At 45.3% G+C, this 15,008-nt stretch overlaps 1 protein-coding gene across 1 annotated transcript; it reads left to right on the forward strand.

Annotated features, from left to right (window-relative positions):
- The first annotated feature begins 6,799 nt into the window (after positions 1-6,799).
- PRDX3 (peroxiredoxin 3) lies at positions 6,800-14,237 on the forward strand. Its single transcript, XM_008582869.1, has 6 exons — positions 6,800-6,870; positions 7,927-8,062; positions 9,778-9,919; positions 10,510-10,645; positions 12,907-13,077; positions 13,421-14,237. The coding sequence occupies exons 1-6, from the start codon at positions 6,835-6,837 to the stop codon at positions 13,472-13,474; spliced, it is 675 nt and encodes a 224-aa protein (XP_008581091.1). The 5' UTR covers positions 6,800-6,834; the 3' UTR covers positions 13,475-14,237.
- Positions 14,238-15,008: the final 771 nt, after the last annotated feature.

The raw sequence follows: 15,008 nt of genomic DNA on the forward strand, positions 1-15,008 counted from the left end.
CGTGAGCCTGTGAGGTGAGTCTTTTCATACAGGGACACTTGTACTCTGAAAGCAAAACAATCCACAGGGCTTTGAATAAGGACAACTCAGGTCCCTGTGTCTCTCTGCTGCCTGCCTTGGAGGTGACCACTGGCACTGCATAGGTCAGTCGTGCAGGAGAATGCTGGGGGAAGGTCAGAGAGGCTCCGCTTTGAGACTTCCTCTTCCCAGAACTTAGGAGAGAGCTGAGTCCAGGGCTCCTCTTCAACGGGAAAAGAAGAAGGAAAAAAAAAAAAGAATGCTTTTTGCCATGGAGAGAGGACGAACTCGGCAAAACCTAGAGTAACGTTTGCCATCTCTAATTGCAGCCCAGCTACCAGAATGTTAACTTGCGGTCCCAGGGAGGTATTTTCCCAATCATCATAAAAGGGAGCATATATCTTTTCATTTGCCTTCCCCTCAACTAGGTCCAAAATTTTTTCTACCAAACTCAAAAGGGAGAATTTCAGTTATTTTCTACTCTTTTGGTAATGAGGACAAGGCCAGTTTGTCTCTTTCTTATAGGGGAACAATCCGTGTCCTTGTTGTGACAGCCAGAGAAAGCTGAATAAAAAGATGTTATTTCCAGAATGAGCATGGAAAGAACATCTTGGCCATCATGTCAGCCACTTATTCATTCATTCAACAAACTTTCTGAGCCTTTGCCATGCACCAGGCACTAGCCGAGCCATTGGCACCACAGACACGAGTAGGCCATGAGTTCTACCCTCAAGAAGTTTACAGTATGGTTAAGACCGAGACAAGGCTACAGAAGATTCCAGTGCCATCGGACCAGAGCAGTGAAAACAAGAAGGGCATGTGCACAACTCTCTAGGCACCTGGGCAGATGGAGGAGCTGGTCAGGGAAGACTTGACAGACCAGCTCATTCCTCTTCAGGCTAATACCAGTGATCAAAACCCAGTCATGGTTATTTTCTTGGAATGAACAAATCAGGGACTCTGCCTGTCCTTCCAGGGAAAGTCACTCCCGCAGCCCTAGATTAGCTGGAGGCCACTCACTTTGCAAATTGTAAGAGGCCATTGGAAGGTTCTTTTTTTTTTTTCCCTTTTTGTCTTTTTTCGTGACCGGCAACGGATCGCAACCCTCAGTGTTGCGCCCGTACCAGACCGGGACCGGCAACGGGATCGCAACCCTCGGTGTTGCGCCCACACCTTGCTCAGCCAGTGAGTGGCCGGTCTGTATGTGGGATCCGAACCCTCGGCGGGAGTGCCGCCGCGCTCCCAAGCGGCGCACTGTAGCAGTGCGCCACCGGGCCGGCCCCTGAAGGTTCTTGTATGAAATTCCTTCTGGGCCTCTGGGCCAGAGATTCTAGGCCAGAAATTGTAGATTTCATTCCTTTTAAGATAAGTGGCAGAGATGAGCAGACCAGGAGACTGACACATACACTGGAGAGCTCCAGTTTTAATCATTCCTGAGCCAACGAATCCCTGCGTGAGTTGAGGTAAGCTATTCAACCACAGGCAACTGCCTCAGCTTCCTGTTCGGTCAAGAGTGATAAACAGTGAAACTTCATCCCCAGTGGCTGGCAGACCTGGGAATAGGGCTGCTGTGCTGGGCCTTTCTGCTCAGCGTGAGGCAAGCCGTAATGCTCTGCTGAGCACGACTAAAATGCTGATTTGAAGATTGACTGTTGAATGACTGAGATTTATGGAGATAATAATTACAAAATGTCCTGGTTTGATTTACATGGAGGGAAAAAGCAAAAAGATGCCTATAAGGTAGTGTATTTTTAAGATAAATGTCAAGCATGATTGAATACAGTCCAAGTTAACTCTTTCCATCTGACAAAGAGAACGTTTTTCAAAATTGTACCAACATGTTGCACACCCAACAAGTAGGAAACTGAAATCTGCATCAATCTTAAAAATGGTCGAGACATCCTTCTAATCATGACTAAAGTCCATTACAGGTAGATGGGGGTCTGATACGATGTGTCTTACCTTTGTAGTCACCCTTGTTTCTCATAGTTAGCTTTAAAAGAAAAAAATGGCCAGGTTTCCTGAGTAAGAGCATCTCCCTGAGCAGGAGCCTTGAGGCAGAGGAGATTAAGATGCGGTGAGCAGACCCGTGTCTTCTCACCTTGCCTGCACGTCCCTCTAACTTCCAGAGAGGTGAAGTTGAGCCTGTTTGGGGGTGAGTGCATGTGCAAATGCCTCACCCTTTACTCCTGCATGACAGGAGGAAAGGGAACTTCACTTTGAGAAAAATGAAATGTATTCAAGCCTGTGCCAGTTGTTTGAAAATATAGTGTGTCTGCTTATGGGCAAAAATAACAACTTTTATTTAGCACTTACTCTGTGCCTAAGCATTTTGCACGCATCGTCTCATCTAGTGCTGTGAGGTAGATGCCATCATGACTCTCGTTTTACACACACGGACACTGAGGTATAGAAAAGTGAAGTGACTGACGAGTGCTCTACCCTCCAAGACCATAAATGACAGGCCAAAATTTTAATCCCATGTCCTGGTGGCTCCAGAGCCTGTGCCAGTACCATTAGAGCAGTGGTTTACTAGAGATGATTTTGTCTCAGGGGACATTTGGCCCTTTCTGGAGACATTTTGGGTTGTCACAACTAAATGGGTGCCTTCCTCCCACAAGCTTGGCAGGAAGACAGGAGCAGACAGACCCTAGAAAAGGAAAAGAAGGCTGAGAGTAGAGTCAGCAACAACCGGGCAAGCCCCCAACAGCATCAGCTGCAGGGACAGAACCCACTAGAACTGCTCAGATGAAAGAGCGGAGGACTCCACTCAAAGGACAGCGTCCCCCGTCAGGCCCAGGGTGGAGCATTTGCAGATGTTTCACTGAAGGACAGATGGTCATTGCCCCTCCATGTTCTGATCCAGCCCACCTTTTCAGCAGCATCTCCTGTTATGCCCCACTGGGCACCTGATAAGCCAACAAACACTGCAGGAGGTGGTACGAGGTCGTGTTGAGAATGGGGTCTCTGCAGTCAGCTTTCAGGGTTTAAATCCTGGCTCCTTTCCTTTCCAGCTGTAGGACTTTGGGCAAATTACTACACCTCCCCAAGCCTCAGTGTTCTCACCCGTGAAATGGGGATGATGAATCAAAAACGGCACCTGTCTCACAGGGTTGTGTGAAGGTTAAGGAAGATGCTGCATTCAACCCAGGGCTTGGCCCCCTAGTAAGTTCTCAATAAATGTTCGCTGAGGATAATAATAAGCCAAAGTGACAAAGGTTTATTTCTACTGCCATCTTCCCCCTCACCTGCCTCGATCCTCCCTTCACATGAAGCAGAATAGATGGATTTCTCTACGAAGCCCCTCTTGGTCTTTCTCTAAAAGCTCAGAGCACTTTACTTGAACTTCTCTTTTATTTAATATAACAAACACTACGTGTCTGCCAACTGTGCTAAATGGCTTTAAAATATTAACTCATTTATTCCTCATAATAACCCTTGGGGAAATATTAATATCATTCCCACTTTACAGATGAGAAAATGTGCCGAGTTAAGTAACTCGCCCCAGGCCACATGTTCGGAAGTGACAGGGCCGGTGTTTGAACCTGGGCTGTCCACACTCAACCATTATTCCTCTTTCGTGCCCCTTAAATGTTGGATCTTGGACTTTGGTGGGTTTTTTTCTTTTTATTATCCTGTCTGCATTCCCTAAATACACATGGAGTTTCTCAGGAGTGGGGCCTGAGTGATCTGGTCAATACATGTTTATTAACTGATTAAAAACACAAGTATTGGTAGTCACTGCTGTACCTCACAAATATGTATAATTAACTGTTTCAATAAAAAATACATATTTAGGAAAACATAATAAAATAAAATAAAATCACATTGTTAATTGATGCAATTTTTATCCAACATCAGAGGGTTCTACCTGGGACCTAAATAGGAAAAGAAATGTATTAATCTAGAGGATAAAATGGGCTAGGAGCACAGAGGATAGAGGAAATGCATTTGAAACTGAAAGGCAGCAATAGGACAATGGGCTAAATGGAAGGCAGAAATTCACCTTGAACCCTAAATAGGCCCCAGCCAATGAGATGCGACCAAGTAATACATCTGAACCTTAAGACGGAAACCTGCACGAGTGAGGTTAAACTACGAGGGAACTCCAATCTGTTCTGTTGCTTTGGTTCTCACTGTGCTTTGCACTATCGTGAAGTTTAGTTATGAACTAGACGGCCTGCATGCTGGGACTAAACAACACACACGTGCAACAGGGGAGAGAGGCGCCCTCCAGAATACCAGGAGAAAAGGGGAGGGGGGCGCAAAGGACTATGGGCATACGGAAAAGAGAGCTGTATCCCTTGGCTTTCCTCTGCCCTCTTCCCCCTAACCTTTTCACGACTTGAGATGTGGCGGCTAAGTATTTAAAAACTGCAGTGTGAGGGAAAAGATGAGAAGACCTGAGTGCAGATGATGTCATCTCACACAGTGGCTGGGGGAGGGGGGTGGAAGCTGGACCCGCCTTTATTTTTATTTTATTTGGGCTTTTTTTTTTTTTTAAAGATGACCGGTAAGGGGATCTCAACCCTTGACTTGGTGTTGTCAGCACCACGCTCAGCCAGTGAGCAAACCGGCCATCCCTATCTGGGATCCGAACCTGTGGCTTTGGTGTTATCAACACCACACTCTCCCAAGTGAGCCACAGGCCAGCCCCCTACCTCTGCTTCTAACCAGCTATGTCACTTTGGGAAGGTTTATCCGTCTCTAAAAGTCTCAGTTTTCTTGCCTATTAAATCACTGGGCTAGACTATAGTATATAATTTTGTTGTTGTTGTTGTTGTTGTTGTTAATCCCTATTCGTCTTTTTTTAAATTGAAGCAAAATTCTCATAACATAAAATTAACCATTTTAAAGTGTACAACTCAGAGGTATTTAGTAAATTCACCATGTTGTACAACCACCACCTCGATCTAGTTCCAAAACATTTTCATTACCTCAAAAGAAAATCCCATACCTGTTAAACACTCAGTCCCCATCTTCCCTCCTCCCAGCACCTGGCAACCACCAGTTTGCTTTCTGTCTCTATGGATTTACCAATTCTAGATGGGGTTTTTTTTTTTTTTTTTGTCCTTTTTGAGACCGGCCGCACTGCGCTCAGCCAGTGAGCACATTGAGCGCACCAGTCTTCCCTATATAGGATCCGATTGAGCGCACCAGTCTTCCCTATATAGGATCCGAACCCGTGGCAGGAGCGCTGCTGCGCTCCCAGCGCTGCACCCTCCTGAGTGCGCCACGGGCTCGGCCCTAGATGTTTCATTTAAAAGGAAACATACAATATGGGGTCTTTTGTGTCTGGCTTCTTTCATTGAGCATAATGTGTTCAGGGTTCATCTATGTAGTAGTATGTATCAGCACCTCATTCCTTTTCGTAGCTGGATAATATTCCTTTATAGTCTGCAGTATGATTTTGGGCACCAAAATTATGATCCCCTGTCCTTTCCAATCATCTGCTCAACACACACATAATGAGCACCAGTTAAACGCAAGGTAGATGCGGAGGGGAAATGGTGGAGAAACGTGTTCCCTCAAATCTTTCCAAAGCAGGGGACCTAGAGTGGCACCTAGTGGTACCTGAGAAGACTTTAGGAAATACACTGCTGGGGGAGTTAGGAGCAAAAACACCCAACATCAAATCCCAACATGAGAGGTTATTGTCTTTTTAATTCTCTTTAAATCCCCCGGATTACATCCAGAAGGTCTCATGGGAGGCTAGGATGTCTCTGACTACCTCTCTCATTCTCACTTTTTGACAACATGGCTCAGACTTTCAGCAGACAACTGTATCTAGCTGGAATTTAGTAACATTTTGTCTTAATGTGTTTATTTTAAATTACCGTCTGTTTATAGCAAGTTGTAAGGTTTTTCCATTTTAGTTATTTAACATTTTCTTTCAAGTAAATCCAATAAAGTTTTTAAAAAGTAAGTCGATGTAAAGAAAATGGTAAATAATATTCAGGTGGTAATACAGACTTGAGAAACTGAATTGGTAATGGAATGACTAGTGTTCGGAAATTACCGACTTACAGATTGTAATTTGTCACATTTACTGTAAGGCCACCGTGTTATTTTTATCTATGTTTGATGTACTTATTTCAACATACCATGCTCACCACTGAGCACTTGGCTTTACTAATCGACAAAAAACAAATTTTAAGTTTGTCCCAATTTTGGGAAGAGGCCAAAATGGAAGCCCACACACAATCCCAAAGGTTTTCAAGGCCAACAAAGCCTTCATGTGTCTGACCCACTTAGGTTATAATAATTAATAATAGTTAATTATTAATGCAGACTACAACTGCATCAATAATTAATCCCATTTCATGCAGAAGCCAGAAGGCTCTACCTGGGGCCAAAACAGGAAAGGGATCCTTTCACAGAAATGGTAGAAACAGTAATCCATAAAAGCTTAACAAAAAAATCAGTAAGAAATACGAAAATAAATATCTGGCTCCCCGCCTGGGTTAGTTTTTTTCAGGTTGGGGCGGCAGATAGCAAGAAATCGTCGCTTTCCCAAGCACTCAGCTCCTCAGAAGCTATAAAGAGAACTTTCCCCTGAGAGTCCCCAAAAGGCGGGGAGGCGGTGGCTTCTCCAGGCCCCGCCCCTCTGTGGCCCCGCCTCCCTCCAGGCCCCGCCCTCCCGCGGGCCAGCTTCACTTCAGGAACCGCCCTCCAGTGGCCCCGCCCTCCCGCGGACCCGCTTCACTTCAGGCCCCTCCCTTACCGTGGCCCCGCCTCCCTGCGGGCCCCGCCCTCCCTTCAGGCCCCGCCTCCCCTGCATCTCTGCCAGCCCCGCGGTTCCCGCGCACGCTGAAGATGGCGGCCGCTGTAGGAAGGTTGCTCCGGGCCTCGGTGAGTGGCTGCCACCTAGGGACAGGCGCGGAGACGCAGCGGTGGCCCCGGGAACGTGCTTCCTAGACAGGATCCCGCTTTCCTCGTCCTAGGGGCCGTTCGCCCTCCTTGGAGGGTATCAGAGGGTCTCGGACCCAGAGGCTGCCTCCTCCGGCCCTTGCGCCTGCGCAGTACCGCCCTCCCCACCCCCGCTCGGAGTCCCTCCTCGCCCGGAGTATCCGGTCCCCAGTCCCATCTCCCCCTAAGCACCTGTCCTGGAGGCAGGTGTCCTGGCCCGTAGTCCTGCTTCTGTCACCGACGCTGTGACCTTGGACAAATGACTTCGCCTTTCTGGACCTCCATTTAAGATGGAAAGTGGTGCCTACCTACGGCAAGGCGTTGCTTTGAGCAACCACTTAAATGCTGGATGGACACGCGCAAAGTGTCAATGTGACTAACGAAAGGCGCTCTCCCCTCCCCTCCCCCCCCATCCGTCTCCACTGTTGATGCCCGCTTTTCTCCGGACAAAGCCTAGAGCCCTCTTGCCACCCTCCTTTCTCATGGTGGGGTTCCACGCAGGCCCTTCCTCCTTCCCTTGTCATGCTGGCCGTTGATGTTGAGCAGACATTTCCCTTGAGCCCTGTCCAAGCTTTTCCAGAGGATGAACTTTGCCCTACTTGTTTGTGGGGCTGGAAAGGCCTTGTCTTTTCTGAGGGAGACCTTGACTTGGTAGGACATGCTCAGCAGATAGTGCTGGGGAAAGGATTAAATACACAGGGCCTGGCCAACCCCCCCCCCGCCTGGTTTTTGAACCCTGTGTGTGGTTTTTAAGAACATAGAATTTTTGATTCTTGAGTCTTTGTGTTATAATTCCCCTCCGCTTTGCAGTCTGGAAGGAGAAGGAAGCAGAAGGGAAAGTTAAGAACATGGAGACTCAATCCATGCTCTTAGGGTTTGGCATTTGGTTCACAGGAACAAGGACAGCTGAGGGCACCACTGGCACAGTGTCTTTTCAGGAGGGCCAGTCCTCAGTCACCATTCCAGAAAAATTTTCTAATGTTAAGTTTCTCTTTCCAGGTTGCCCGACATGTGAACGCTGTTCCTTGGGGCATTTCTGCCTCTGCAGTCCTTAGGCCTGCTGCTTCTGGAAGAACATGCTTGACAAACATGTTGTGGTCTGGTTCTGGTCAAGCAAAGTTTGCCTTTAGCACCAGTAAGTGTTGCTAGACCCAGGTAAAGGAAACACAAATCATCATGTCTGGACAGGGGCTCTGGACTCTGGCTATACGTTAGACTCTCCTCTCCTCAGGATCTTTTAAAAACGTAGCACTGCTCCAGTCCCACACTGGACAACTTAAGTCAGTCCTTTGGGATGAGACCAGAACATCAGTATTTTGTAAAACCTCACCGGGTTATTCTAACGTGCAACCAGGGTTGAGAATCACTGAGGCAAACTGCCCTTGTCTCTGTCACATTTACTTATTGGTTGCCAGAGCTTGTGATCCTCTAATTTGAGGGGCTTGGGGACTGAGGTGGGGAGAGTGTCAGATGCCTTCTAGTCCTGCCGTGTATAAAGGGCTGTGAGTGGTGGGCAGCCTGTGGGGAACTGAGCTGGCCACTCGGGAACCAGACCGATCTAATGGAATCCTCCATAGTCTGAGGGAAGCTTAGCTATTTCTTGAGATTTCCACTCCATTCTGTAGGGTGTGGGCTTTGCCAAGATCAGCCTGACATAACAAGTGGTATTTGAAAATGCCTCCTTTAGACTTGTCTCACCTTTGAAAAAGCCATGTATTTAATATGCTATGGCTTTGTGGGAATGTACTTTAGCAGGGCCCCTGTTTATGGGTGAAACATTCTAAGTTTTACAATTTTACTACCCTGCAGCTTTAAAATATTTCTAGTAGTGATTCGATGCCACAGGCTTAAAACTTGCCTCCACTGGTCACAAGTCCCCACCCCCAGCAGCTCCTCCTGTTTCTGTTCATGGAAGTCCCAGGCATCTTGACACTGGATCTCTTTTGTCCCTCATTCCCGGGTAGAAGGAACTCCTCTCCAGTTTTGACACATCTCTTGGCATCCATTCTTTTCCTTCTCTTTTCTCTGCCTCACCCCTCCCCTCAGTGAGATCACTGAAATCACCTCCTACCATCCATCTCCCCTCCTCCTGATCCTCCTACCCTCCTGCGAGACTAATCTTCCTAAAAACAACTGTCTCCTTGTGTATCTCCTACATGAAAACCTCCCAGGACTGGCTCATATCTCTTCTGTGAAGAACGGACTCAGCAGGCTGATATTTAAGGACTCTTGTGGCGTGGCCCTCAGCCACTCTTGCCTGCTGTGTCTCCTGCTCAGCTTCTTTCCTTAAACTCACTTCTTTCTGATCAGACTGCCACAGGCCATTCCCTGCACATGCCTGCCCCTTCCTCCCTTCCTGCCATTTCCTCCATGCCATTCGCCCTGTCCTGTCTAGACTTGATGAAATCTGAACTGTATTTAGAATCCATTTCCTGTCTCATGTCTTCCTCAATTCCATCCTGCTTCTGTCCTCTCCATCTCTGTCTTCCTCTGTTTAGTTTCTCTACTACTTTGAATTGAGTTTGTGCACAATCTAGAACTATGTGGAAGTAAAAATTGCTGTACCTAAGATGCACAGTTGCACTGACTCTTTTAAGCGTCCTCTCCATCTCTGTCTTCCTCTGTTTAGTTTCTCTACTACTTTGAATTGAGTTTGTGCACAATCGAGAACTATGTGGAAGTAAAAATTGCTGTACCTAAGATGCACAGTTGCACTGACTCTTTTAAGTGATTTATACTACCTAGCAAATTATACTACTATTTAATTAGTGTGAAGCGTTTAAATAAAATCAGATGGGTGCTTGAGGTAGCAAATGGTAAACTGCATAAACGTGTGGCTTTTTTTTTCAGGTTCCTCATACCAAGCTCCTGCTGTCACCCAGCATGCGCCCTATTTTAAGGGTACAGCCGTTGTCAATGGAGAGTTCAAAGAACTAAGCCTTGATGACTTTAAGGGGAAATATTTGGTGCTTTTCTTCTATCCTTTGGATTTGTAAGTGCAGTTTCTGTGATGCTCTCATGTCATTCTGAGCAAGCAAACTCTGCTTGCACACTGCAGTGCCTGTCTCGCGTTACTGTTCTCAGGGGAAGGATTCTTTCTGACCCTTTGTCACCAGTGGCCTTGTTGATTGCGGCTGGCATCTGTAACTGATTTTCAAGTGATAAACCTAGGGAGTATAGTGGAATTCCTTTTAATGGTAGGGTTTTAGAATGGCTCTGTTTTATGTGCTCTGGAGTGGTGGTTCCCTGAGCCAGTCTATGAAGAAGTTTTCACTGGTCTGGAGAATAATGAGAAAATTAAGGATAATAAAATGAATTTTTTCCTAAAGTTACTTTATTTAAATACAGGTTTTTAATTTCATAGCATGTGCCCTCCCCCCATTTTTTGATATAATTTCTTAAATAAAAAGGTGATAGGAGATAGTAGGTTTTTTTTTTTTCACTAGAGTAACAGTGAGAATGGTTAACTGTTTTGCCCTTTTCACCCTTAAGCAAATTAAACCAGTTTTTAGATTACTTACTGTTCACATTTTAAATCCATTTTTAAATTCTCTGATGAGAATTTCTACGCTTTTTTCCCAGCACCTTTGTGTGTCCTACAGAAATTGTTGCTTTCAGTGACAAAGCCAATGAGTTCCACGATGTGAACTGTGAAGTTGTTGCAGTCTCAGTGGATTCCCACTTTAGCCATCTTGCCTGGATAAATACACCAAGGAAGGTATGGCATCATTTACTTTGCCTTTGCACTTATATGATCTTAAAAACAGAAAAGATCCCAGAAAAGACCAACCTAGTAGTTGTCAAAATATGACTGGTCTGAAATGGGTTGTTTATAAGTGCTTACCTGCTGGCAAAGTCTGTTAAACTCCGTCCATGTTGCTCTTGACGTTGCATGTATATTTCTTGTGCACTACACTTGTGTTTTCTAAAGTACACACAGTAATGGAGACAGGCTCTGCAGGGCAGGGGACATAGCTGGGGCCCATTTCCTCCCCCCTCACTTGAGCTCTCTGTAGATCCCACATCCCCTGCATGGCTTGTGCGACGGTCGTTAGGTTACCTGATTTCACTGTTCTGCGTGGTCAGTATTCTTGCCTAGAAACATGCGTGGAAGAATCAAAAGTTTTAGCCTGTTGCTGGGTTATCAATATCAAATTATTCAAAGTGGTTTTTTATTACTCTTCCATTTTTATGTTTGAGAAATTGGTCTTCACCTGAAAGAATGTGTTAAGAATTAGAAAAAGAAAGGTCTATAGTATTAGTTGGGTTTAAAGCACTCTCCCAAGCACGCCACGGGCTCGGCCCTGGGTTTTGTTTTTTTTTAACTCACCTACATAATAGCTGTGTGACTTTGGGCTAGTTATTTAACCTCTTCGAACCCCAGTTTTCCCATAACTAAAAGAAGGATGTGTTTCATAGTTTGGTTTAAATAAAGGTTGGTTTCAAAACAGGTTGGATTAAATAGGTGAGGCAGCTAGAGTTTTTAGCATACTTCTGGCAGCTATTACTATGATTTCTGTCCCAGAATATAATTTCTGTCCTCATTCATTCGTGGTTAAACCTTTATTGCTTTGAGTACGAAAAGCTTTCAGTCTTCAATAGTTCCATAACCAAATGCAACCTTCCTGGGAGGGATGAGAACTTAGGCCTCAGAGTTGGCTTCTTGAAGTCTGCTGAGAACAGGAGTAAAGAAAGGATTGGGCGAAACTTGACCTCCAGGAAGCACAGGGTCCTACCTTGATGTACCTCACAGTTTTGCAGGGGCTGGCCAGCTTGAACCCAGCTCACCTGCCCTCTCCTGTGGCCAGCTTCCAGCCTGCTCTCCTTCTGGGTTACACCTGGGACTTTAGCACTGTGCAGCACCTTGGAGCTTTGGACATTTTTGACTTCAAGGAGATTACCATCTTCCTTTAATAAATTAAAGCCTAACTCTTTCAGAGTTGGCAATGGCAGGAGAAAGAGTAGTAGCATCACCCCCCGCCCCTGCCGAGGGCCCCCTATCCTGTGGGGTCTTGCTAGTTTTGCAGTTATGTCCCTACCAGTTTCAATGTCTGGATTACAAGGGTGAGAAGCGGAGTCTGGCTGGTAAGATAAGACTTTCCTTCTGGCGTCTGGGCCTTGCTCTGTCCCAGCTCTGCCTCTGCTTCTACCTGGCGGACTCCTCCCTGCAGGAGCATGCACCAGCACCAGCACCAGCACCAGTTAGGCCTCCAAGCCCAGACCCCCGACTGCCAGGCCTGGAGAGAGAATTGTTGTACTACTTTTTACTTTATGAGTTTTCTGCAACTGGCCTTTTCCCTGAGTGATTAACACTTGGAATTCTCCCTTTTAAGATGGATTGTTAAAACTTGTGGGCTAAACGTAAGTGCATATATCACAGTGACACCAACATAGAAGATGAACACAGACCCTGTGGTATGGGGGGGTCATCTCATTACATTGCTGTCAACTGATGAAAGTGATGGGCTTGGTTTTCTGCTCTGCATAGACTTGGGGTCAGTATATTCCCTCTGCCCAGATTTTCCCATGGGATTTTCCCAAGAATCCACTCATTTAATAAATATTTATTGAATATAGATAAAATACATCTCTGTTCCTTCCCATTTGCCTGTGTTTCTTGCCAAGATTTGATACAGTAGCCCAAAGAATGCTTGCCAAATCACTAATAAGTCTTCACTCTCTCTAGTTCAGTGACTTTCAGATACTGTGTGACATTTGGGGGCACAATTGTGAATTTGTAAATGTGACCATACTGTGTGTTTTCCATGGTGGCTGGGTTCAGTCCTGCCTTTGTTAAAGCATCTGTCGTTAATAAGAGATAAGCTTTTTGTACAATGATGGAGACGCCATATTTAAGCATATGATAGAGCTAAATTTAATGAATGTTTTATTAAAAGCAGAATTAAAGGCATAAAAGGGTATAAGTTAGACTGTTCCTAGGTCTGGTACTGTTGAGGCACTAATGAGGATAAATTCTGATGCAGAGGGCTCTTCATAATTGACCCCAATGGAGTCATCAAGCATCTGAGTGTCAATGATCTCCCAGTGGGCCGAAGTGTGGAAGAGACCCTCCGCTTGGTGAAGGCGTTCCAGTTTGTGGAAGCCCATGGGGAAGTCTGCCCAGCAAACTGGACACCGGATTCTCCTACAGTAGGTTTTTTTCTCACAGCAGTGGGACCCTAGCAGAGGGTCGCAGGCCTTCTCTGCCTCGAGGGCTGTTGGTGTGGAATATCTACAAAAGGGAACCTACTTTGGAGCAAGGGTGCAGATGGTGTGCAAAGGGTGAAGCTGTGGGGGGTTGAGGGGAAAGGGATGGAGAAGCAGGGACCAGGCAGGCTGTCCATATAACTTTCATCCATGTGTTTTAAAGGAAACAGAACAATCTTTAAAAATTCAAAAAAATTTATGTTAAAAATTGGAAGCTCTAAACTCACTTTTGAGACTATTATCATAAGGTCACTGCTACCCAATTAAATGTTTTTGTATTTTTCAGATCAAGCCAAGTCCAACTGCTTCCAAAGAGTACTTTGAGAAGGTAAATCAGTAGATCATCTAGTGCACCTGGAGCTTCTCACACCAGAAAAGAACCACAGCTGGAACCCACTTTTAGCATTTCAAAGATGATTATTTATACAAAGCAAAAAAACAATCATGCTTATATTCATAAGTATTACTCTAAACATTTTGTTTTTGTAACACTGGCTAAGGCTCTTTAAACATGGCTAGGTGCTAATATGAGGAGTCATCTGTTGGTAACATCTTGGTGGCTAGCTAGTTTCTACAGAGCACCTAGTTCACCTGTTTCTTAGACCATGTCTTCATTGGGTAAACGCTCTTCCTTCTTAGCCTTACTTGAACCTTTGTCTACATCAAAGTAGTACAGCAAGCATTGAAAGCTTCTGATCAAGGGTCCTGAAATTTTCTTCTTGATTTTCTTCATTAAACTGAATTTTCTCTCAAGGTAACAATGATCATATTTTAGCTTGTTAGCATCAGCAGTGTAACCTAACCCTCAAAATGAATATATATGTGATTGAAACAAATGTGAATCATGTTATGAAAAAACGCGGTGGCAAAGTGACTTAACTGATCCCGCCTGGTCCCCACCCCTGACGTGTATAGTTTCCATACTGACTATACTCATTTTATTCGTTAGCTGACTTAGTATCTACATGCATTTCTAGACATTTATGTCATTATAAAGGATATTTATTGAATCCAGGGAATGAATTTGAAATCATTGTAATGATTTTCTTTCTTTAAGTCTTCAATGTGAAATACCTAATAAAAAATAAACATATTTTAAAATATTTGCCTTTTTTTTTTGTCTTTTTTTGTGACCGGTAAGGGGATCGCAACCCTTGGCTTGGTGTCGCCCACACCGCGCTCAGCCAGTGAGTGCACTGGCCATCCCCATGTAGGATCTGAACCCGCGGCGGGAGCGCTGCTGCACTCCCAATCCCAAGCGCCGCACTTTCCTGAGTGCACCACAGGCCGGCTCAAATATTTGCATTTTTAATACCATTAACTGTTGGGTCAGCTTACTCTGGGGCTGTACTTTTCTTTCTCTGATTATAACAACAAACATTTATTGAGCATTTACCTCAGGGACCACACTCAAGGACCCCAGAGTAGGGGCCAAACACATACAGAAACATTTCACCAAATCCTTGAGTGCTACCATGTGCCAAGCGCTATTTTGGAGGCACAAGAGTGAACAAAGATGACAAACTCCTGTCTTTATGCACTTACATTCTACAGGGGAAACATAATAAAAATACAGAGCGTTTGGAAGGAAAACACGGTAGAGTGAGAGGCTAAAGCAGAGCATTGTAGATGTTCTACATAGGGTGGTCGGGGAAGGCCTTAAGGGAGAATCAGTCTCTCTGGGTCTGTTTTCTCATCTGCAAAATGACAATTTTACCTATATCAGGGTTTTGATGATGATCAAGTGAGAAGAAACAAAGGGAGTTAGGGGGTAAGGGACTTGCGGGCAGAGGGCCTGGCGAGTGCAGAGGCCCCAAGGCAAGAGCGGGCTTGGGGTGGGTAAGGAACTGCAGGAGGCCACGTGACTGTAGCGG

Source organism: Galeopterus variegatus, unplaced genomic scaffold (genome assembly GCF_000696425.1).
Source record: "Galeopterus variegatus unplaced genomic scaffold, G_variegatus-3.0.2 Scaffold2748, whole genome shotgun sequence".
In the NCBI taxonomy this organism is placed as follows: domain Eukaryota; kingdom Metazoa; phylum Chordata; class Mammalia; order Dermoptera; family Cynocephalidae; genus Galeopterus; species Galeopterus variegatus.